This window comes from Sylvia atricapilla, chromosome 7, assembly GCF_009819655.1.
Source record: "Sylvia atricapilla isolate bSylAtr1 chromosome 7, bSylAtr1.pri, whole genome shotgun sequence".
NCBI lineage: Eukaryota > Metazoa > Chordata > Aves > Passeriformes > Sylviidae > Sylvia > Sylvia atricapilla.
Window position 1 is genome coordinate 11,391,404 of NC_089146.1, and position 24,379 is coordinate 11,415,782.

The window sequence follows — 24,379 nt, forward strand, 5'->3', positions numbered from 1 at the left end:
CCAAGACACACCTATTCTAGCAGTTTGCTCAACATTCAGGCAGCGACCAGTCATATTCAAGTGATCTAGTCAGAATTAATTGTCATGACAGATAGGACTGGGGCTTCTAGCTGGAGTCCTTGTCATATTTCCTGGCTTAGTTTTAGGTGAGTGCTGGGTTTGGCAGCCCTCTTTTTGGTCCCATCACAGAGGTGACATCACCCCCATTCTCTGGGAGTCAGTAGGATCTATTCAGTCTCCTTTGTCTCCTGATCTGTCCAGAGAAGATGCCTGTACACGTGCTGGCATGTGATGACCTGCTGAGCTAGATGCCATCAAACCATGCTATTCTATAGACCCTTTGCTGTTCCTTCTGATCCATTCCTTCTCCATTTGTACCGATCTTGTCATTTCTTTTGTGTCTCTCTACATGAATCCCTCCATCAAAAGATGAGTATTTGTATCGTGCAATATGTGTGTAGGCTGTGAGGTCTTAGAAAGTTGCAGTTGTAACATAATTGTGGAGTGATTTTTATTAAACCAATGCAGTTCAGGCAATGATTTCCCTGTTGTATCTAAATATTTCCTAAAAAATGAAGCAGATTAGTAGAATCTTAAATTGTCTTTTGTCTGCACTTCTCCACATGCTAGAGAGAAAGAAAAGGACATGTGTGAGCCTATGAGCAGATATTGGTGGTACAAGAAATGTACCTCTGTATTGTCTTCCCTTCTTCTGTGAAAAGTTGTAAAATTAAGGAATTAATGAATTACATTTCTCTCTTCCCATATCCCAATCAATCCATAGATACCTCAGAGGCCCTAAAAGGAGCAGGTGTTTTTGATGTCATAACAGCTCATGATGTGCCAGCTATGCAAATGAGTTTTATTTTTATGATGATCCAGAGATTAGATTTGCAAGAATGAGGTATGACTACAGTCCTTTTTGCAACTGATTTTCTGATTTTAACTAGTTTTTTATCCAGCCACTATCCTTCCTGAATACTCTATTTCCTTGATTCTGTAGTTAGGGTGGTATTTTTATAATTTGTTACATGGATGATGTAAAAATGTGGAAAGTCCAAGTCAAGAAAACGTCTGAGCATGAACATAAGCAGTGGTTATGTAAATAAGAGTATCAGTAGCACATATGGAAATTGTTTGAATCCACTGTTCGTGATGTGTATTTACAGGTGATTTGTGTGGGTCAGATTGTCTGTGCTGTGGTCGCAGATTCAGATGCTCATTGCCAAACAAGCAGCTTCAAAAGTGAAGATAGAGTATGAAATGCTGGGAACCAGTAATTTTAACAATTGAGGTACTAATAATTTCTTCGGCTTTTTATTGTTTAACCTATTTAATTAATGGAAGCAGCAGTTCACGCTCTTAGTTCCTTTTTAAATATGATTTTTAAGGAAATAAGATGAATTTGAGCATCCAGTTAACCAGTCTGAGTATCTCCCTATAAATAATTTTTAAACCTTTGTCTAATTTGACCACTGTTGCCTGATAGGCAAAAGTCTCAAATTATGAAGATTTCACAAGTTTTACAGTAATAAGCATTAGAATTTTTTTTAAAAAATCTATCCTAATGTTCCCAGAGAGGAAAAGGCATAAAGGCAATAAGCATGCTGGGTTTTCATTTTTTGTAGCTTACCAGTTGGCAGTCAGCATGTGTGTAGGGACTAACAGTCAGCTCCTGATAATCTCTAGCATTTTTATCTGTTTTCTAGCTTGAAAGCTAGGCTAAGACATAGGAGGGAATATGAAGGAAAGGTGTTAGGGATGTACAACATTTAGAAGTGTAATGTGAGAGTCCACATATGTACTTACCTTGGATTAAAGAGAGTAGAAGTAAGGAACAAGTTCACTTGCAGAGAATCAGCATTAGTTCTGGTAGTCACTTTAAAGCTTGTTTTAATAATGTGTGTGTGGTCTAATGGAACAGTCTTCTGATAGAAAAAACAGATCAAGACTGAGAATTTTTGTTAACATTTCATTTTAATTGAAATTCCAATTAAATATTATTAGAAATAAGCAAATACTAATTTATAAATAGATTCCACCTTACTTCTCTTACTGGCATCACTCTTTGGGTGATGGGGTTGCATTCTTACTCTGTGGTGTCTTGGTCACTTCCTGGGTGTATGACAGGGAAGAGCAGGTTGAATAAACTGAATGCATTCCTTCAGAAACTGCTGTCATCAGTTATATAAGATGTATCAGGAAAGAATTGCTGGTATTGAATAAAAAATTTAAAATGACAGTAAAGTGGTGAAATAAAGTTGTTGACTTAGGTAGCTGGTGGTTCCGGTCTCTGAAGACAATGGTGTTGGTCTTGATACTAAATGCTACAACAAGCTGAGAATCTTAAAAATACTTAACCCCCTATTTATCTTTTTCTCCATTGCAGGAAGCTATAAAACACAACTCGTTCTTTGAGCCAAAAAGAAAATTAGAACAAGGAAATGTTGATGAGGCATTTCAAACTGTTGATAATATAATCGAAGGTAAACTGTAGAATACACTTGATGAGAAATTTTTGGCTGTCAGTATTTGGGTTTGGCTGTCTGCTCTTCAAGTCCTAGTTCTACCTTTTTTCCATGTAGTCATTATGCCTGAGAAGACTCTTGGGCATTTGGAAGACAATGTGGCTAAACCTAGTGTATTCTTGTTCTGCTACTACATTCAAGCTTTTTGCATCATCTGTTCTTGAAAAAGTTACAGAATGATTAGGTTGGAAGGGAATCTTCTAGTCCAACTTCCTACTTAAAGCAGGTTTGGTTAGAGCAGGTTCTTAAGGGCCATGTCCAGTCATGTTTTTAATATCTCCAAATATGGAATTATGCAACATCTATAATCACCTGTTTAGTGTTTCACTGCTTTCATGTTGATTTTGATTTTCTTATATCTATCTGGAATTTCTTGTGCTCATTGCCTCTTATCCTTCTATTGGGCATCTCTGAGAACAGTCTGCCTTGCTCTTTTCACACTTCCATCAGGTAGTTGTAGACAGCATAAGGTCTCTTCTTAAACCTTTTCTTCGTATATATGGAATAAATCCAGTTCTCTCACCTCTTCTCATACATCCTGTGGTTCAGCCCCCTGATGATCTTGGTGACCCTCTTCTTGACCTGGTCCAGTATGTGTGTGCTTTGTTTAACTTACCTATGCTTTATTTATTGTTGTCACCACTTGTGGGCAATAGTGTTTTGCTCTTAATCCAGTTATGGCGATGCTACTGGAACAAGACCAATTTAATCTTACAAGGATTTTAATTTGTGTTTTTATTTTAGATGTTGCTCTTTCACACAAGAAGTATCAGAGGATTTGACACCAGTTGCCATAATTTACATGATGGTGGGCTGTTAGTTCTTCTCTGGTTCATTTCTTCTGTCCTTTTCCCTCAAAATAAGTATCACTTGTTTTTTTCTCATTGGATCAGGAGAGATTTGCATTGGGGGACAGAAACCTTCTACATGGAGACTCAGAGTATGCTTGCTGTTCCAAAAGGAGAGGATAAAGAAATGGATTTGTATGTGTCAAACCAGCATCCTGCCATTATTCAGGTAATGCAGAGCATTCTCAAAGAAAGTGTTTGGACTTGTGACAGTAGAGCTTTTAAAGTCTGGTTTACAAATCTGTAGGAACAGAAGCCATAGAAACATGAAATTGCCCATCTGGATTGTTCAATAACAGCTACTTTGCAGTACTGCTGTATTCTGATAAACACTTAGCACTGCACTGTCAGGATAACTCTCTCCTTTCCCTTTGAACAAAGTACTTCATACTCCACTACTGTAGGCACGAAAAACTCCCTGTGAAGTGCTGAGGCTCCTCCATCTCTGTTAGTTTTCCATTGGACTGAGGAGGAATCAGTTCCCTACAGTGTCAGAACCTACTGAGGATTTGATCAAGTCTAACAGCTGTAGGTGAGACTGCTACTCCAAGCAGCAGTCTCATAATCAAAAATTGGTTTGGGTTTCAAGGAACCTTTAAGACTATTTAATTCAACACCCCTGCCATGGACAGGGTTGTCTTTCTCTGCATCAGATTTCTCAAAGTCCCATCCAACATGCCCTTGAACACTCGCAGTGATGGGGTGTCCACAAGTTCTCTGAGCAACTTGTTCCCATGCCTCACACCCTCACTGTAAAAAATTTCTTTCCTCCAGTCTAAACCTGCCCTCTTTTAGTTTAAAAGCATAGCCCTTGGTCCTGTCAATACAAGCTTTGCTAAAAGTCTTGCTCTGTTTCTTGTAAAACCCCTTTATAGTTTGAAAGGCCACAGTAAACTCTTGCTGGAGCTGTCTTCTCCTGGCTGAACAACTCCAAGTCTCTCAGTCTTCATAGTAGATGTGTTCTAGCCCTCTAAATATTGTCATGATGGTAAATGACAAAACAAAGCTGCCATAGCTTGTGGCCTGCACAGCAATAGCCATAGTGCAGAAACTGATGGTATTTCAGACTGAACAATGGCATTTTGTGTTCAAAGCCCAGTTCAGCTCCTTTTATAATTTCCATTATTATTGTATTGCCAATAGCCAAGTAGTATGAATAACTTCATGTTTGAGAAAATTATTTCAAGCTAAAACTTCCTGACACTAGGAAAACCTTAGATTATTAAGAAACAAATAGTTTTATTTTAAATAAAAATAAAAGGCATTATCTTAGTAATAAAATAATAGACACTGTATACTACCTGAAGCTTCTTACTGTTTAGATAATGTAATTCAAGGGTGTTATTCTTCACATTGGCCAATGGCCTTTTCGCAGTCTGCATGGTAAAGATTTGAATTGTGAGCACTGTTGAGACTTTGTTGCTATTCTTTATTTGCTTTTTAACCTAGGGTAAAGGGAAGGTGATATTAATCTGATAGAAGAATAGAACATCTATGGAACCTCTTTCTAGAAAAGGTTTCTATTTCAGATCCTAGCTTTTGGGCTTAGTTTTAGTTGGCATAAAATATTAAAACTTATTTTACAGGAGATGGTAGCTGCAAGTTTAGGTGTCCCAGCCAACAGGATCATGTGCCATGTTAAACGAGTTGGTGGAGCTTTTGGTGGGAAAATCTTGAGAACTGGCTTACTGGCATCAGTTGCTGCAGTGGCAGCAAACAAGTAAGTGCAGTATGTGTCTCTTGGGATATCAAAAAAAAAAAAAAAAGGAAGCAAACAAGTTTTCTAAATTGCTTTCTTCTTTTCCAAAGCTGCTAGTCAAAAAGTCATACAATCCTGACTTCACATTTTGCAAGACTGTTCAGTGCGTTTCTTTGTTTTGTTGGATTATTTATGTTAAGCAGCTCTATCCTCAGCTAAATTAATGGGCTTCAAGAAGTTGTATTAATATAAGCTAGAAATACTCAAAAGGACTAGTACCTAACTACTGAGGCTTTGTACATATATTAAAATATGACATTAACCCTCCAGTTGTGAACTTCAGTGACACAGCAGAATGCAGAAGGAAGAGTTCATGACTGGAACTGCTTTTAAGAAAAAGTACTTCTAGCTCAGTTCTCAACATCTTTCAGTCAAAATTAGCCTACATCTATGAGGTATTATGCATTTTCTAATACTGTTTGAATTAGTTTAAGAACATTAACACATAAAGGTCCATCTCCCAGTTTTGGCAAGGCAATATTGGCAATTAGCTGTCAAGGCATACTAAACTCCTTTATAAGCATAACTGATTTGCTGCAGAATTCACATCAGGCTACAACTTGTCAGCCAAAATGATCTCATCATCTGAGGGGTTAGCTCAATAGGTTTATGTTTCTTCTACTGTCACTGGTATAAAATTTGCTCTTGATTATTTTGGCCACATTGTCTGTGTTTTTATTAACAGATCATGCTAAAAATAATTTTCTTTATGGTTTAAACTATCTTTTTTATTCTTAGGACTTATTTTACACCTTATGTCCATTTTTCTAAAGTAAATATTTTAAACAGTATATGCTTTTCTAGACTAATTTTCATATTTTTATTGTTATTCATATATTGGTTTCATTCCAAGACACTCTATTTCAGTATGATTCTGAATAGCTAAGAGGTGACAAACATTTAACACTGAAATAGTTTCTTCAGGAGTAGTTTGCAATGAGTTATCTTGTTGGCTTTCAAGAGATGAAATGAAAATTTTAACATGATTGTAAATGTGAGAAATATGAACTCTGGACATAGTGTTAAGCATGTGTTAAGCATATATTCAGGCTTATTAAAGTTAAGTTTAATCTAAAAGCATGTTTATATGCATGGCTGGATCTGGATACATGATAAGCAGCCATAACCATCTTCTGAATAACATCCTTCATTTTAATTGCAATTTGACTTTTCTGTTTTGGATTTAGAACCAGCAGAGCAGTCCGTCTTGTTCTGAGCCGAGAGGATGATATGGTAATCACTGGTGGCCGACATCCTTTTATTGCTAAATATAAAGTGAGTGCCTCAAGAATTCAGTGTAAAATTACCCACCTAAATTCTGCAAATAAGTATTTCAGTGTTACTGGGTAAAGTGTTCTATTAATGAAAATTGGTATAACCAATTCAATTTTAAAACAAAACTTTTAACCCAAAAGAGAAAGTTGCTATATAGCCTCTTTGTCTGCTTCTACCTCTTCTCTTTCAGGGTTTTGTTTTATTGTTTTACTAGTTCCTTCCTTATATATTTTATTTATTTTTCTAGTTCCTTCATGTTCTTTATCCTTTTATAGCTCTTTCTGTCTTTCTTTCTGGCAACGGGAAGCTACTCTATATCAGGCTTCTTCTGCAGAACTTTATTTTAAACTCTCCATATGGTTAGATTCACACAAAGAAGCAGCTAATTTTTCACAGAAACAGTGCCTTGCAGAAAACTCACTCTGTGGAGGAAATTAATCTCTTCCCTGTCCATGCACTGTTATCAGTAATAATTATTCAATGGGGTAATTTTTGCCTTCTTTTCCTTCTCTATTTGTCATATACGTTATGTATGCCAGCCACCATAATGGGGTTTAAATCCAAGTTTCTGCTAAATCAATAAGCTGAAAGATTTCTCCTTAAAAGTACCTTTTGTTAATAGCAATACAGCTCAAGCTGGATGCCCTCAAAGAGGGACTCTGAACAACAGGATTATACCTGGGCAATTATACCTTTACAATCTAAGCTCCCTATCCCTCACATGACAGGACAAACCAATAATAAAATTAAGGGTCTGGAGTCTTCACATTCTTCATGGGTTTCTTTCATTGTCTGTAGCTGTGATATTTCTTAGATATAAGTGTACAGCCTCTGCTAGAGATTGTAGCTTCCTTGTCTTTCGTCTTGAACTGACTCTGAGGTCTTCTTTTACTTGACTAGGTAACAGCTCAACGTACCTATGTGAAAGTTTACAGCTTGCAGCCTAAGGCTGCTGCAAATTTAACTGCTAATACTAAGCAAGTGGCATGACATTCTACATAGGTAAAGTAAGAGAGCATTTTATGAGCATTTTATAATATGCTTCCGTAAAGTTGAAAATGAGCTGTACCACATGTTGAGAATTCAGAAACAATTCAGTGGCAACAGGTGAAAAGAGGGACGTGAGGTAAAGATAACATTTATTCATTAATAACAGAAATGTCATACTCCATCTGCCAGACACTGTTCTTACCATTACAGTGGGATTTGATTTTATCTACAGTAAATACTCCTGGGTGACACTCTTGTCAACCATCTCAGGCAATAGAGAGGAAGCCACTGGTTCTTCCTATCCCAATAGGTTTATGTTGCTTTTTCTGTGCTGTACCTATACAGATCACAGATGCCAGGAGGGAAAGCCTGTTTCTTAGAAACACCCTTTCTTTCTCTCTTGCTCTTCTATAGTTTCAGTGAATGCTGCCCAGAAATGAATAGTGCAGTATGACCCTGAATGCGTGGGTTATGTTAATTTGCAGAATATACAAGCACTTCAGAAACAAATTAATGCTGAATGCTAAATAATGTACTATTAATCTTTTTAGGTTGGCTTCATGAATGATGGTAGGATCATAGCTGTGGATGCTAAATATTATATTAATGGAGGATGTACCACTGATGATTCTGTCCTGGTAAGGATTCTATACTGACAAACCTTACAACACAGAGGAATCATTAGGTGGAAAATTATGGAGCCAAATTCCCTTGCATTATTAATCATACAGACTTTTGATATGGGGATTGTGGGTTGTTGGAAGAATCTGCACTGAGCAGGTTAACATTTCCTTATTAAATTTAGTGAAGCATCTTACTAGTTTGTTATATTGCACTACACATTCACTTTATGAATATTTTCTCAGGCTTCTTTTTCTGTTATGAACATCTCAACTAACAATGTATTCCTTTTAAAATGTGTAGTACCCACATTTGTCCTTGCCTAAAGTTTTGTATCTTCAGGCTGGGAAGACCTTTCTTGGCCTTCAGAAAATTCATAGTGATCATTATCCTATACATTTCTGTACTGGGTCAGCATTTCTTGTGCTGTAAACCTCAGTTCCTCACTTACAGCTTTGCAAAATATAAAAGGTTTCTTGCTTTGATATCATCACTAGGTGTTTGTGTTTGTACAGGCTGTAATTGATATGTTTGCTGTACTACCTCTCATCTGCTTGTCATTGCCCCACCTATGAGGATTTTTTGCATCCTGAAATCTGTCATTGTAACTGCCCATGGTATTGCTGCCTAACCTCGTTCTGAAAAATAGCCTAGTTTAGAAGAAAATCCATTATTAGAAGCATGTACATTAATGCAGATCATGTCAGAACTATCTTAAGATGAAGTCCTAAATGACACAGTGAAGCTACTGGACCTAGCTAATCTTTTTTTTTTTTTTTTTTTTTTTTTTTTTTTAATCTGACTCCTAGAGCCTAATTTGAAGTCTCTAGTAAAGTATTTTCCTCTTCATGTGGTTTTGTGTTTGTCCTGTAAAACCTCTAAATGAAAAACTAAAGGCCCAGAAGACACTGTTGACTGCAGTGCATGTGCTTTCTGGTAGAGCTAAACCTCAAGTGTAGATTTCCATAGGATAGTTCAGAATGCTTTCATCAGTTCCTTTCATAGCTACTCTTGCTTTAAATCCAATCTGCCTATTTCTGGTTTGTGTGGCTTTTGGTATTGAAGTAGGAGCAGAATCAATCATAAAATTATATATCTGTTACATCCTTAACTACTGATAACATTCAAGTACAAGTAACATCAACGTGTTCTGTGTCAAAAAATCCTGAAAATTAATGTATTGCATGAAAAATGTATTAATGAAGTCTGTGTGCATGAGTACTCTTACTACCAGTGGTTGCCAGGAACTCAATTTTCAGGGTAATTTTCTCAAGTTAAGGTCTTATATATAAGAGATGAGTATGATTTAAATGTAAATTTGAAAGAAGCACTGTTCTGACATTAAACTAGATCTGTTTGTCCCCTACCTCAGGTAGCAGAAGTATCCTTATTAAAAATGGACAATGCATACAAGATTCCCAACTTGAGATGCTGGGCTTATGCCTGCAAAACAAACTTACCATCCAATACAGCATTCCGAGGCTTTGGCTTTCCTCAGTCAGGACTCGTGACAGAAACTTGGATAACAGACGTTGCAGATAAAACTGGTTTATCACCAGAAAAGGTGACTAAATGAAGACATCTTCTCTCCTGAAATGAAGTCTGTGGAAGTGGAAAGTTAAAAACCTTTTGATTAGTTTAACTGTTTGAACAAGTCTTCTCTAAGTCAAACATAATTTGTGCTGAATTTAGTATTTTTTTAAATCAATGTCTCCTTGTTGAATGAATAGCATGGTCTTACAAACTGGTAATTGTTCAAAAAACATACACTGATCTTGTTGTCTGTTAGTCTCCCCAGATGGTCAGTTTGCCTTTAACAGGATTCTGTGATAGCTGTAATTTCATTTTTTCAGATTAGAGAAATAAATATGTATAAGAAGAATGAGCAGACACACTTCAAACAAGAACTTGATCCACAGAATTTGATACGGTGTTGGAATGAATGTATGCAGAAATCTGCGTACTACAGTAGGCGAACAGCTATCAATAAATTTAACAAACAAAATTACTGGAAGAAAAGAGGGATTGCCATTGTACCAATGAAGTTTCCATTTGGACTAGGCACACCTTACCTTTCTCAGGTGAGTTTCATTAAGAGTAAGTGAGCTAAGCATTTTATCCATAGAAAATTACAGTCCCTTTATCTTAGCATACAAAACAAATATGTAATCTTTTCCTGGATAGTAATCATCCTCCTGATGATTGTTCCCTGGAGATTGTTCCCTGCAATAGCCTGTAGCTCTTTTCAAGCTGAGATCAAAGCTCTTTGATTTTCAGGACCCATGCAGCTTGGACCCTGCCTACTTAAAGGCTCGTCCCATCTGTTGTGGTGCAGTATTGGAATAAGTGAGTCAAACACACTTAGAAAAAGTTTTTGAAGATTGATAGCAAAATGTTCATTGAATAAGTTTTCCCCTCCAGAAATAGTTCTGAGCCTCCTCTTTCTGCCCATGGGGGTTCTATGGGATGCTGCTCTTAAAGACTTAAATCTTTTGATGCCATCAAAGGCTAAGGTTAAGGAAGCAAAAAAGCACAGTAGTATTTTTGATCCTTGTATTTTTTTTTAATGTAGGTGCCCAATGCTTCTGAAACAGGAAACATTCTATCAACTGAAAATTTATTGATTGACTGACTTTTGTCATATCAAACTGGCTGTCTCTGTTCAACGTTAAAGTCACAGGGTCTTTGTAGTCAACAGTGCTATTTCTAGCTGAGTGAGACACTGAGTCCAGGAAGAAAATCTCATTCAGACATTCAACCTAGACCATTTTAAAACTTCCAGGGCTCTCACGTGGCAATGAGAGAGAAAATGGAACTTGAGGCAAATTGAACTAAAACTGCTAATTAGGGGTTTTCCCCAGCTCCTTTTGGCACTGAGATACTGTTGCCAAGTGTAAGTTTGTTTTAGGATCTACTAACAGAAAAAGCAGGCCACTAAGAATTTTTATCTTTTTCTTTTTGAAGCTCATTATAGAGGAAGGGCAGCAAGTAGACTTTCAAATTTTACCTTCTATTCAAAAGCACTAAACGGATAAACTGAAATACACTTAAACATTTTGTCTTTTTTAAATTCAGTTCATCACCACATGCAACACATTTCTCACTGATCTTGATTTTTTGCTGGTTTTTTTTTTTTTTTTTTTTTTTAGGCTGCTGCACTGGTTCATATTTATACTGATGGGTCTGTGCTTCTGACACATGGTGGAATTGAAATGGGACAGGGTATTCATACAAAAATGATCCAGGTAACAAATGATCTAAATAAATACTGCTGTGTGCTTTATCTGTCATGCAGATAAACAATGTGAAGCTTTTTTTTTTTTGTTATTTATTGTACCAGCAGGACAGTTTCTTTATCAGCATAGCCACTACTTCTTTACCCTGATAGAGTTAGAAAGCAAAGGTACCTTCATTAATTCATAGAGGCAAAAGGAAAGAAAAAACAGACTGGACTTTTTGGGGTTTTTTTCCCCCAATAGCATGTGAAGAGCCTTATTAGAAATGAGATTTTTGGAGGCTGGTCCTGTAAAATCCATAGTGAAAGAGGCAGAGATTATTCAGATTGGTATATTCATGGTGTTAACATTATGATCCTATTTGGTGTAATGGAAAATTCTGATACAGATATATAAAGATATTTATCAAGTCAGTGAACGTTTGGGACCTGGGCTTGCATAGTTTGCTGTCTTACAGGGTATAAGCAGGAAAATCAAGAATGATTGTTGGACTTCAGAGTCTCAATCCAGAGTTTGAGTACAGCTAGAACATTGTCCCTTTCTGTTTCTTAGTACTACCAAATTGCACAGAATGGTTTCAGCTGGAGATTGGAAGAGAACTTGCTAGATTTTTTTATCTTTCCTGCTCTTACTGACTTCTAGCAAATACTGGGGAATTGTTAGAATGTTTAGATTTCTTCTAAAACAAAGACTATGTTGCTCTTCTTGGAACAGGTTGCTAGTCGGGAATTGAACATCCCCATGTCACGTATTCACTTCTGTGAAACGAGCACAACAACTGTTCCCAATGCATGTGCCTCGGTAGGATCTGCAGGGACAGATGTCAATGGCATGGCTGTGAAGGTAAAGAACAAAGAATAGTTGAAAAAAATACCCTATCCCTTGACGTATATGCTTGCCAAACTTTAGGCCCTAATGATCCGATAAAAATCAAGTTTAGGATTACTAATAATACTGCTGGAGATGGCCAGTGACTTGACAGTTTCTTAGTAATGTCCCTTATGAGTTTTCAGAATATGTTCTGGACTTTCCCAAAAAGGCTTATGCTAGACAAAATCTCTACCTCATCCAACAAGCTAACTAGTCCCATACAAATCTTGCGCCCTATTCTTGTTTGAAATCTTCTGATTCATACAGATCCCAGCCTTTGTAGCTTAACCATTTAGACGCTTTATGTCTGTGTAATTAATATGACACTTCCTGCAATACTTTTTCAAACTAAGATGACAGTAAAGCATGTACTAATTAAGTAGTAACTAGAACATAACTTGAATAGTACCAAATGCATCTGTGTTAATTTTGTGATATATTCTGCTGGTTCTCACCAGGATGCTTGCCAAACTCTTCTGAAACGCCTGCAGCCCATCATCGAACAAAACCCAACAGGGACCTGGAATGATTGGGTAAGACCTGTGAGTCCTACTGAATGTGTTTGAGTGCTGGCAAAAACTATGATACATGTATTGTAGTCTATAAATCTGCTCAGCCTAATAATCCTAAAGTTAAAACCAGCAGAAACAGGCTATTTCACCAAAAAAGTGAGTGTCAAAAGAAGGTTCCTGGCCAGGCACAAATGATTATGTGGAAGATAAAAATTAGATGTATTGCTAGTACAGTATTTAAATATTGCCAGTGCAATATCCAAGTAACAAATCTATGATCTGTTACAATGGATTATGGTGAAATCAGGTAATGGTCCCTCCTGTTGAGTCATGAGCATCAGTTAGATCCCCTGGCTTTCTAAACTTTTCAGAGGAGTCTAGGTGCAGCTAGGTCTGCTTAGTCTCAGATTTGGTCCACAACCTTTGTCTAAAGGGTTACAATACGTTGTGGTGTAACCTCAGCCAGCCACCAAGCACTGCACAACTGCTCACTCATTCCCCCACCAGTGAAATCAGGGAAAGAGTCAGAAGACTGAAAGCTACAAAACTTGTGAGTTGAATTAAAGACAGTTTAATGGGTAAAGCAAAAGCCATACACATAACCAAAGCAAAGCAAATAATTCCTTCACTCTTTCCTGTGGGCTGGCAGGTGTTCAGCCATCTCTGGGAGAGCAGGGCACCATCACACGTAATAGTTACCTGGGAAGACAAACACCAGCACTTCAAATGTCCCCCTGTTCCTCCTCTATTCCCCTCACTGAGCATGATGCCATATGGTCTGGAATATCCCTTTGGTCAGCTGGGGTCAGTTATCCCAGCTTCCCATGCACCTCCAGCCTCCTTGCCAGTGAGGCAATCCAAAAAGCAGAAAAGGCCTTGGCTCTCTGTAAGCCCTACTTAGGAATAACAATAAAACGCTAATCCAAAACACCTAATCTCCTCTAATAGGTATAGAATTAATTTGGATTATGTAGACACACCAAGAGTATTATCAGAAATGGCTGACCAAAGAAGGAATGTTAATATATGTAGAGAACTAACTTTATATCTTTGAAAGTCAGGAAAACCAGCCAAAAACCTCACAAAAATTTCTTGACTTGTAAACTGAGTAAATCTAACATGAGAATCAGTCAAAGGGAATAGATTTGGGACCTCAAATTGTCACTTTTATGACTGGCAGAACTTTACAAAGAGCATTTCTCTTGAAAACTGTCATTTTCGTCCAAATAGGTCATGCAGATATTTTATGTCAGTGTGGTGGTTTGACCTTGGCTGGACTCCAGGTGCCCAACAAACTGCTCTATCACTCCCCTTCTCAGTGAGATAGGGGAAGAAAATGAGATGAAAAAACCCAACAAGACAGTGGGTTCAGATAAAGGCAGTTTATCAAAGAAAAAGCAAAATGTTGCACATGCACACGACCCAGTGACCCAATATACCCAGTGACTTAGCTACCACATCTGGTTAGCTGACTGAGAGGGACCCATCTCTATTGAACTTGATCAGAAAAACTGAGCCCCCTTCTGACTCTGGCATTGCCAGTAATAAAGATTCTGCAAGAACAACACTGTTGATAGGTCTATTCCTTCTTGCACTGCCAAAGGAATTCAGATTGTTCTTGCAAGAGGGGTTTAGTTCTGGAGTATTAGACACCATGTACAGCTAAACATGCTTAACTCAGCTTGTCTTCCTTTCTTTACAATTTTTACAGTTTGGGTTTTAAGTAAATATGTGTGAGTAAGTATGTATATGTAAATAAAGTAAAAATGGCCATGCTGTGTTCTTTTCTGACTCCTTCCCTGGTTTACCACAAGCACTGCTATATTTTACAGGTTAAAGAAGCTTTTAAACAGAGTGTGAGTCTTTCAGCTACTGGCTATTTTAGGTAATCTATTTTTGTTCCTTAAAAATGCATAAATTAGACCAGGACTGAATTATCTGAAGATAATTAATACTGAAAAGAAAAAATCCTGCCTAATAGGTCTTTCTAATAGCTCGTTTTATAAAATTACTTGATATATGGAGAATTGGAAGCATAAAGTTTAGGTGTTAATTTATGTCTAGTCCTCTGTGGACTCTCTAGAAAGTATTAAAAGAATATTTTGTGCCAACTTTGCTCCATGATTTGACATTTAGCAAACCAGAAAGTGTCAAAAAAGTGACTGCTGCCTGTAAAAGTCATGTGCAAAGTTGGATATAGCTTATTTCCTGGAGGCTGGATTGCTATAAGCTATAAATATCATTGTTCCCATTGCTCTCAAAGTGGTCTCTTGGTCCTTTTTCTTAAAATTCTTTCATAGTTAAGAAAGAGCCAGAAATGAAAAATTTCTGTGCTGTGGAATTCAAAGCACAGCTTTTCTCTTAGTATGCTGTGCCTTAGCTCTTCTCTCCTTCTGCTCGTGGTTCTCCTTATCTACAGCAAGTTTTCAAGTCTCTGGGCAATCTGGAGTAAGTTGAAAGAGCACTTGGGAAACCCATAGTTTTATAAAACACCAAGAAATGTCCAAGTAAAATGTCCTTTCCTGCTCTTAAGCCTGTTCAAGCATGTTTTCTGCTTATGCAGCCCTTAAGAACTGTTGATATCACCGAAGTAATGGACAACAGTTATACTTTGCTATCTATATTTACTGGTGTCCAAAAACACCTGCAGATCCCTGAGCCTCAGATCCTGTATTGTTCTTATCTAAGAAGATAGATAAGATCCTGTATGGTTCTTATCTATCATATTCTCTACTTCCAAGAATCTCAAAGGCAGCTAAGGTAAATGGATTATGAGAAGTTGAGTATATGGATTTTGTGTATCCTTTTTTCAGTGCACGGTTCTGTACTATAATGACTTTATGATAATCCTAAATATGCTCAACAAAGACATTTCAGTCAGAAAATACACCTTAGTCGCATAGCTCCCATATTTGGAAGACTCCATATTTCAGTGTCCTCTCATGTTCTTGGATTTACTCCATCATTCCTGACTACTATGGTGTCCTCAGTTATTCCCATTCCCTTCTAAGTAATTACAGCTTATTTCAATATTCCTCTTTTAACCCTCTCACTCATTTCTGTAGGCTGTTTCTGTAATTTTGACGTTTTCATTTATCTATTGTAGATTATTATTTCATAGGTCCTGACAAGTTTTCCTCCCTTTTTCTAAATTCCTTTATGTGCTATTACCCCAGTAACCACTATCTTAAATGTTTATTCTGTATTTGGTTACTGTGCTTTTATTAGTATATTTCTAGGGTTGTGCTGGTTATAGACTCTCCTGAGCTGAAAGAGCCTGACTGTCTGCTACATTTTATACAAATACCAGAGGCATCAAACCTAAACTAGTAGTGCTCTGTATGCTTTCATGAAATTTTGAAGTTCTGAGCTGTTACTTAAGATTTCATAAGCAGTTTCAAATTTATGTGCTTATAATGCAAACTGTGGTCAGTTTTCTTCTTGTGGACTTTGTTTCTTCCATCAGAGGTTACAATGAATACATGGACTGGGAGAAAGGGGAAGGACATCCATTCACATATTTTATTTTTGGAGCTGCTTGTTCAGAGGTTGAAATTAATTGTCTAACAGGAGATCACAAGGTAATAACTGAATGTCAGAGAAGTTTTGAAAGTAATGTGAATAAGGCTTGCTCCAACAATCATTCAGATTTGGGGTTGATAAGTCACCTGTCTTCACATGATAGTAAATATGTATTACATGTGTAATATTAATAAATGTAAATATGAATTACAGGTGGAGCAGAAACCTGTGCAGCTTCTGACACACATGTCAATGTCATATGTGTTCACCTTTTGGGTTATGCCTGACATCTGACATGTTCTTTGCTTGTTCTGTCCCTGTTTGGCAGCAATATTCAATTTCCAGGCTTTTGACCATCTGGACAACTAACGGCTATAGACTGATGATCATGTGCCTTCTATCTGTACATTTGTGTGGGGATCTCCTTGAGCCATGGAAAAATCTGGTCAGGCTGTCTCTGGCTAAACTTCTGTAAAAGTTGAGACAAGCCCATTTTGCTTGTGATGAGATATTGGAAATTATTCTGAAATTATGTACATTGAGGGGTCTCTATCTCGGTATTTCTTATTTCACTGAATACCAGCTCTGACCCACATTATCTTCTAATGCTCAGTCCATCTCTCTGAGTGATATAATTCTGAATTTTATTAACAGAACCTCAGAACAGACATTGTTATGGACATTGGATGCAGCATAAATCCAGCTGTGGATATAGGACAGGTACGTGCCAAGAATTTTCTGATGCTGTATTTCTGTTACACTGTTGTCCTTATCTGGAATGAAGGTCACCTCATTATTTCAGAAAACATTAATTTCTTACTAGATTGTAAATCATACTGGAATGTCTTTTGCCTATAGACTTGCTCCAACTGAATTAGTTCAGAACTCTGTAGATTTCAAAAAAGCTTGAATTTTACCCATGGTTTCAACCTGTAGTACTTCCACTATGTGTGTATGTCTTCTGTCTATTGGACTTAAATCCTGTTCGTGATCTGCAGTCTCCAAGTTGTTTGATACTTCCCCACTTGATAGCAGGGAAACATCTTTATTCATTGCATGCTGGTCCACTGATCTCATCACTTCATCATACAAGCATTTGTTTTCTCAGGTGTGAGAGAGGAGTGTGAAAACTTTTCCCCTTACAGTTGCCCCAAAATGTTGAAGAATCTCATTAGGCAAACAGAAGTGCATTATGCCTCACATATATTACAGTAACAGCTAGTTCTTGGTGAAATTGTCTCAATTAACCAAATCTTAGTACAAAAATGCTTTCTTTTCTTATTTAAAGATTGAAGGTGCTTTTGTTCAAGGCATTGGACTGTACACAATGGAAGAGTTAAAGTATTCTTCAGAAGGAGTCCTCTATACTCGGGGTCCAGACCAGTATAAGATCCCTGCTGTTTGTGATATTCCAGAACAGTTTAGTGTTTCCCTGCTGTCATCTTCTCAAAATCCTTATGCCATCTATGCGTCCAAGGTAAGCAGATCATCACAGGGCCAGGTTCTTAGATCCCAGGCCAAATGGAGAAATTACCTTGATATAAAACACATATAAGTTTTCAGTTCCTCTCCTTTAGCATTTCAAAGTGTCCAGTAAATTGTTTTATTTATGACATCAGGCAAGCTAATAAGACATAAAGCCAGATATTGTTGTGTCACTTTAATGGTTGACAGGTAGTGATTTTAGAGTTGCTAACAGACCATACACAGAAACTGAAAACTGAAGTTAAAACCAGACTTACATGTTGATAAATTGAAAAGTTAGAATAAAAATATTAATTGATGCAGAAATCATAATGTCATTCAGAGTGTGCAGTTTACTTGTGTGTACTATGCAATACAAAATAGGACTGTATGTGTGTATTTATATGAGAGTGTCTTTTTAAAATCTTTTTCAGGGGATAGGTGAGGCAGGATTTTTCTTGGGATGCTCTGTGTTCTTTGCTTTGAGAGATGCAGTAACTGGTGTGAGGAATGAAAGAGGACTGAAAAAGACCTTTGCACTGAACAGCCCCCTGACTGCTGAGCAAATACGGGCAAACTGCACTGATGCCTTTACTGAGATGGTAAGAGAAGCTGGGGAACACTCCGTTTAGCAATGGCTGGGTAGGAGTGTTTACTGATTTGGCACTTCTAAATAGCAGAGTGCCTAATGATGTCTCCGATCAGTCATGCTTTATATACAACTCCTTATAATTGAAATGTCTGGTAACAGGTCTCATTTACACAAGTTATTTCAACAAATGCCATTCAGACTTTGTATTGGAATTGCCCTGGGTTTCGTATAATTTTTTTCTTTGAAATTGACAGAATTTTTACAACCCTCTCTTTCCCTGAACCCCCCTCCGTTTTTCTGGATGTCAAATCCCATAGAGGATTAAATAGCTCATCTTATTAACATGCAATGGATCAGCCTCTAAGCGTCTTCAGTCTCCTTCCAGGTGCTTTGCCCCACTGACTGCATGCTGGCACTGTCACTTCATTCTAGTACTCCTTGCTATCCAGTACTCTTTGGGAGAAAAATAATTAACTCAGGGCTAACACAAAGAGGCAGAAGAAAAACAAATGAGGTAATACACTTCGTATAATGCTGATCCTTTATGCTCTGTTTTCTGCAACTGTTCACTGTAGACATGTTCCCACTGCTATTACAATTCTTTTTCTGGGTAAGTTTTTACTTAGTGAGGCAAGGTCCTTGCCAGCATATAAATCCATGCTGTGCCCTGAACCTCTGAGGCTCTGCTGTGGAAACTCTTGAGCTCTCATTCACAGATACTCCCATGGTATTTCTGTGATTGGGAAGGCACCCATTGGCCCCTGAATCAGTAGGTTTGTGGGTTTACACTCATTGCAGGAACTTGCAGGAGGTGAGGTCCACTAGAGCAGGGACCCTGCTTCTCTGTCCCTCTTTAGTCCTAATCCCAGTTATCACTGACTTGGAGGCACCTGATAAAGGCGGTGTTGGGAGGTTGCCAATCAAAGTCACTGTTGTCATTTCTTGCTTATGTCTTAGATGGCAAACAAAGAAGCTTCTTCCTCCTCGGGCCACATCTGTGTGAATGACAAACCATAGTGCACAAGACTGGAATGGAATGGAAAACTGATTGACTGCACCAAGACACACTAATCAACACACTGATGTACTTTCTCTTTTTCTGAATGAATCAGCTAGCAAAAATATGCACTTTATGTCTTACGTCCTAATCTTCATTCTTCCTCCAGTGTATTTTGTTTAAATGACTGCATTTAATTATTCGAAATTAATTTCCTGCATTTGAATCATAAATTTTCAACAAGAAAGATCTGCTGATCAGCCCAGCTCAAATGCTGCAGGAGACGAAAGTTAGAATGAAGTGGAAAGGTACGCTAGATAAGTTACTGCCACATATTACACTAAACAGCTTCATATGATAAATGATTTTGTAATGGCTTCAACTAATTTTCTTATTTAGATTTGAGTCTTGCAGTGAAGTGTGAGTGCAGAGATCTTTGTCAAAGAATCAGAACCTTGTTTGTTGGATTCAGAACTTTTTGACCAGAAGTGATGCTCCAGTTTGTAGTAAAGCTGGTTTAGAGTCTTTTGGCACGGGTATCTTTGTGTTAAAAACATGCAAGAAACAAGAGTTATGATTCTCTTTTGCTATACCAGGCAAGTTGCCATGGCTGGCTTAGATACACAGAATTTTATCCCAAAAGTTGACAGAGTTGTAATTTCCACCAGAAGCTTTCTTTATCTCATGGAGCAAGCCAAAAGCCTCTAAACATAATAAGAAAATTGACATGGAGTTCAGTGTGCTTTGAATGAGAGAATGGACGACATGTCTGCCTACAGGCTCTTATTATTTCACCACCTCGCAGTGTTCCACAGTCTCTCTTGTCTTCCCTTGGATTGTTGAGCTGTTACTGTATCTGTGACAGAAATCGGGTCAGTAGCTTAAACAGCTTCTACATTGGCTATTAAGATATGAAATGTTTATTGTTTCAATTTGGCTCTCTGTAACTGTGATGAGTCAGTGTAATGCAGTTGCTTAAACATAGGTGTCTAGACCATTTTAGATGTCTGTCATAAGACAGTAGAGACATGGCACAGGAGAGCACAGGACTGGAAGATATGATACAGCAGCTTGAGACCAGGCAGGTAATAGTAATTGTAATCATTGGAAGTGGTACTGAAAGTAATTTAGGCAGCTGAAGCCTTTTTGGGGTTTACTTCATTTTCTGCACCTTCTTTGTATCATTTTGGCTTTTATATGTTGTTAGAAATCAATAAATTAAATGTGAATGCTGCTGCCACAGTTAGTTTTTCTGATTTGAAACATCTTAGTTTCACTGTTTGGTGTTCCAGTCTGATTGTAAGAGATGCCTCTGCCCCACCTAAGGTGCAAACGAGACCCTGTGCCAAAGTCAGTAATCCCAGAGTCATTCTTCTGGAAGTACTACTTTCCTACAGTCCAGGTCCTGAGTATCCATGGGGCATACATGCCATTCCAATAATTGGAGATAGCGTGTGTATAAGCACTTGTTTCCTTTCCCATATTTTGTCACAGTGGGAATTTTTGTCTGGATGCTAACCAAACCTTTACCTCTGTTAGGTCTGGAATCAGCTCCTTCCTGCTGTGCCAACTGTGCTTATCCCAGGTTCCATTATCTTAAGGGCACAGTGTTTTGAGACAGGCAACTACTTCTTTAAGTCCTTACATATGGGTTTGTCAAGGACAGCTTGCAACCCCACATGGCGATAACAGCCCAAAATACGTGTGAATTCTGGGATATGCTGAAGCAGGGAGCCTACAGATCTGTGAACTGGGAGGGGGCTCTATTGTCTCTTGTCCTATGGACCTCTGCACCAGCACGGGGGCTTGTTCATTCCAGGCAAATCAAATCTGGTAAAAATTTTGCCCAAACCTTGCAGGCAATGACATCTCCCACCTGCAGTGCTGAGGTGTTCACACTCCAAGGAGTCATCACATTCTAGACCCACACTTTGTTTTCTGCAGTGCAAATCTCATCTGCTTCTCAGTCATATTAACAAAGATTCCTCCCTGACACTTTACAAGTGGCTCTTTTGTCTAGTTGCCCCAGTAAATTCTATAAATGTAGCAAATATGGGTGGTTGATTTTTTGAGGGTCTGAAGCATATCAAGCTGTGTGCTGGCTTTTAAGTGTTTTAAGAACTTCCTGGGAGCTAGAAATTTCAGCAATTCACCATCCTGACAGATGATAATAGGGCTACATGGGATATTATAAAAGAAGTATTCTTACCTACAAGGAGGTAGATAAGCAGAAATGTTAGGTTTCAAAGGCACTGACATATTTGATGGCTATTGACACAATAATGTGCACTGTAAGTGCACAGCTACACCCAAACTGGAGATGGTTCCAAAGAACTCTTTCTACTGATTTTCTTCATGAGAGGAATGTTCCTGTAGCTGTCTACCCTCAGCAGGCCCGTTCCATGTGGTGAAAGCTTAAATACCTAATATAAATACTAGGTCCTGGTCTGGAGGGTTAGCCAGTAAATTAGATATTGTACTGCCAAAATCAAGGATTTGGTCTGGTTCTTTCTGTTCTTAGGCCTTTGAGCCTGCATTGTTGTACCTACAATTCATGAGGAGTACTACAGTGGCTACTACTACTGCACTTGGGCTTTTGCCTACAGGGGCCTAGTGACCGACATCACTCCAGTGCTTGTGTTGTGGTAGCTCTCACAGATATCTTAGGGGATAACCACAAAACCAGCAGCATGTTTCTGCTGAGAATCAGCTTCTTGCCTTCTAATGGGAGTGGTAGGAGATCAGGGACTGGCTACTTTGTCCTGCAAGCCTTCACTCACTCTGAATGAAATACAGACAGCTTTGCTGTAAAATGTAAAAATGGTCGATGAAACAAAAGACAGGTACAATCAAGACTTTTAAAAGATATATCCATAATTCCCCTTTAAAGAAAACAAAGGTCAGCTCTAGTAAGGCATTTAAAAATTAATTTGTTTCCTGGACATGTATACAAAGAAATGGATGAGAATCTAGAATCCCAAACTGGGATTTGGGATTTCTCTTTAAGAACACAGCATGATTTCTGCATGGTACCCACAGCAGAAAGGGCATAGAACTGGCATAGAGATAACCAGAAGGAAATTTAAATATGTGTATAGTAGTAATGTCGATTTTGTTAAAACTTGGTCATTCTGCAGAAAAAAAGATTATACTTCAGGTCAAGCTAAAATGAGAACTGTGGCTCCACAGCTTTGCTTTTGACACTCTAAAGAAGAGGGTACTGTTCATGTCCCTGGTTTTAGCTTCAGGCATGCCTATGTATTCTAAATTCATCAATTACTGAGTAATATACAGACCTGGAAATAAACAGGATAAATAGACTTGGAAGTTCTAGCTCAAACCCAGAAGTTCCCCCTCACTGTTATCTCTTATGTTACAGGGTTGGAATCAGAGGAGCTCAATCTTTGCAGATTATTTCAAGTCACCAGAGAAGAGTTAGGGTGGGGAGTAGGAGGTGGTGCATTAGCATCTGAATATGCATTAATTGCTGAGAAATGGCAGACATTGCACTGGCTCATCCCCACCTGCTTATTTTCAGACTGAGCATCAAATTAAATTCTGCAGGACAAAGCAAACTCAGTCAACCTTTAGGAGGATACAGCATCTCATTAATTTCTCTTGATGCGTAAAGCTTTATTTTTCAGACCTTTATGCCAGAGCATGTCTTGCTCTCGACAATCAGATAAGCAAATCTTTTTTGTGAGTGGCAGAAAGGTAAGTTATGAAGAGAAAGGTAGGTTTATGAGCAGAACAAAGATATACAATCCAGCACTGCATTTTCCCACAGTAGACATTGCACGCAATGTGGCTGCAATACATTTGTTATGAACAGTTTCAGGAAATACTGGAAGATCTTTCCTAAGGCTTGATGTATTTCAAGGAAAGGTTTTACAGTGATTATTCTGATATCCCCCTGTTGAGTAGTCTGTGAATAGATTTAACAGAAGTAAAGATTAAAAAATCAATTTGAGTACCTTGAATTTTTGAGTGCAACTCAACCTGTAAAGTGTCAAAACTCCTTGTCACCAAGGAAAGAATCTCGTCTGTTGACAAATACTTGCAACTTAACTTGAATGTGTGCATTCTTTCCCCACCCCGCCTCAGTTTCTTTGCAGATCCTTTTGGGTCTTTGCAATCCAGAACAATTCCCACCCATGGATCCAATACAGGAATTTATATTTCCCCTGAACTACTGGTAGGCCTTACTGACATTTGATATCTCAAGCATAACTGAGTTCCTACAGACATTTAAAACCTGATATTTTTGTGAAACTGAAAGATCTGTCCTTAGATAAGTAGAAGGTGCTAGTTTTAGTCACACATAATGAGACATTTCAATGTGGATAATCTACATGTTGACATTATTACAAATACTTTTTCAAAAAAGAAATTGTTTGCCTCCGCAAAACCAGCTTTTCCCATAAGAGCTCCTTACTCAGGACCATTTCATTTTGGACCAGTTGGATTTTTTTTGTGGAATGTAGTATTTTCTTTAAAAGATCCCAAATGAACTTCTCCAAATTTTCTGTCTTATGTTCTCTGTTGGATGGCTTCTCCCAGCTGGGACATAGATCCTAACAACCTGAGACTAGACTTATCTGCAGATCTACAGGAAAGGCAAAGAACTTGAAGAGGAAAGAAGAGGGTTAATTGCAGTAGTTACTGGAAATTCACAGAAGGACAGATGAAAACTTGAAAGGAGGGAGAGGAGGAAGGAAAGGCCCATGATCAGCAGAGGCAAGAGAAGAGGTCTGTGAAAATGGTAGTGCAGGATTTGCCCAGACCAGACTGAGTAGAATTCAAGCAGTCAGACTCTTTTTTTAATCCTCACTCATGTTTCAGTACCTTCTTGCAAAATTCTTTGTTTGCATTCCTTTTGCAAATATTCGTGGGCAGTTCTTGCTGCTATTACACAACCTCACAAGCACAGAAGTTCATTTGAGTTCTGAAAATGTATGGCACAGCTCTTTGGTTTGTCATGCTATCACAGTGTGCTATTTGCTGCATGGTAGTTGGCTTTGTAAACATTTGTCAAAGAGTGCAACTTTCTTACTTGATGATTGCCTCTCAGTGCAGAACATTCATAGTAAGGCAAAAAATCCTTTATGAAACCATGAAAGGGGAAGTAAATCTCCCTTTCTGCTACTTGCCCTGCCTTTGAGAGA

At 38.0% G+C, this 24,379-nt stretch overlaps 1 protein-coding gene across 1 annotated transcript in view; it reads left to right on the forward strand.

Moving 5' to 3' along the window:
- AOX1 (aldehyde oxidase 1) overlaps positions 1-19,381 on the forward strand; it is a 36,717-nt gene extending 17,336 nt beyond the window's left edge. Inside the window, 21 exon segments of the mRNA XM_066322590.1 lie at positions 777-849; positions 852-893; positions 1,170-1,223; positions 1,225-1,269; positions 1,271-1,294; positions 2,390-2,493; positions 3,425-3,545; positions 4,963-5,096; positions 6,323-6,410; positions 7,952-8,038; positions 9,394-9,585; positions 9,875-10,102; positions 11,171-11,266; positions 11,972-12,100; positions 12,586-12,660; positions 14,472-14,524; positions 16,106-16,220; positions 16,816-16,881; positions 17,450-17,638; positions 18,060-18,227; positions 19,175-19,381. Coding sequence (XP_066178687.1) covers positions 777-849; positions 852-893; positions 1,170-1,223; positions 1,225-1,269; positions 1,271-1,294; positions 2,390-2,493; positions 3,425-3,545; positions 4,963-5,096; positions 6,323-6,410; positions 7,952-8,038; positions 9,394-9,585; positions 9,875-10,102; positions 11,171-11,266; positions 11,972-12,100; positions 12,586-12,660; positions 14,472-14,524; positions 16,106-16,220; positions 16,816-16,881; positions 17,450-17,638; positions 18,060-18,227; positions 19,175-19,234 — 2,143 coding nt within the window. The 3' untranslated portion in view covers positions 19,235-19,381.
- Positions 19,382-24,379: the final 4,998 nt, after the last annotated feature.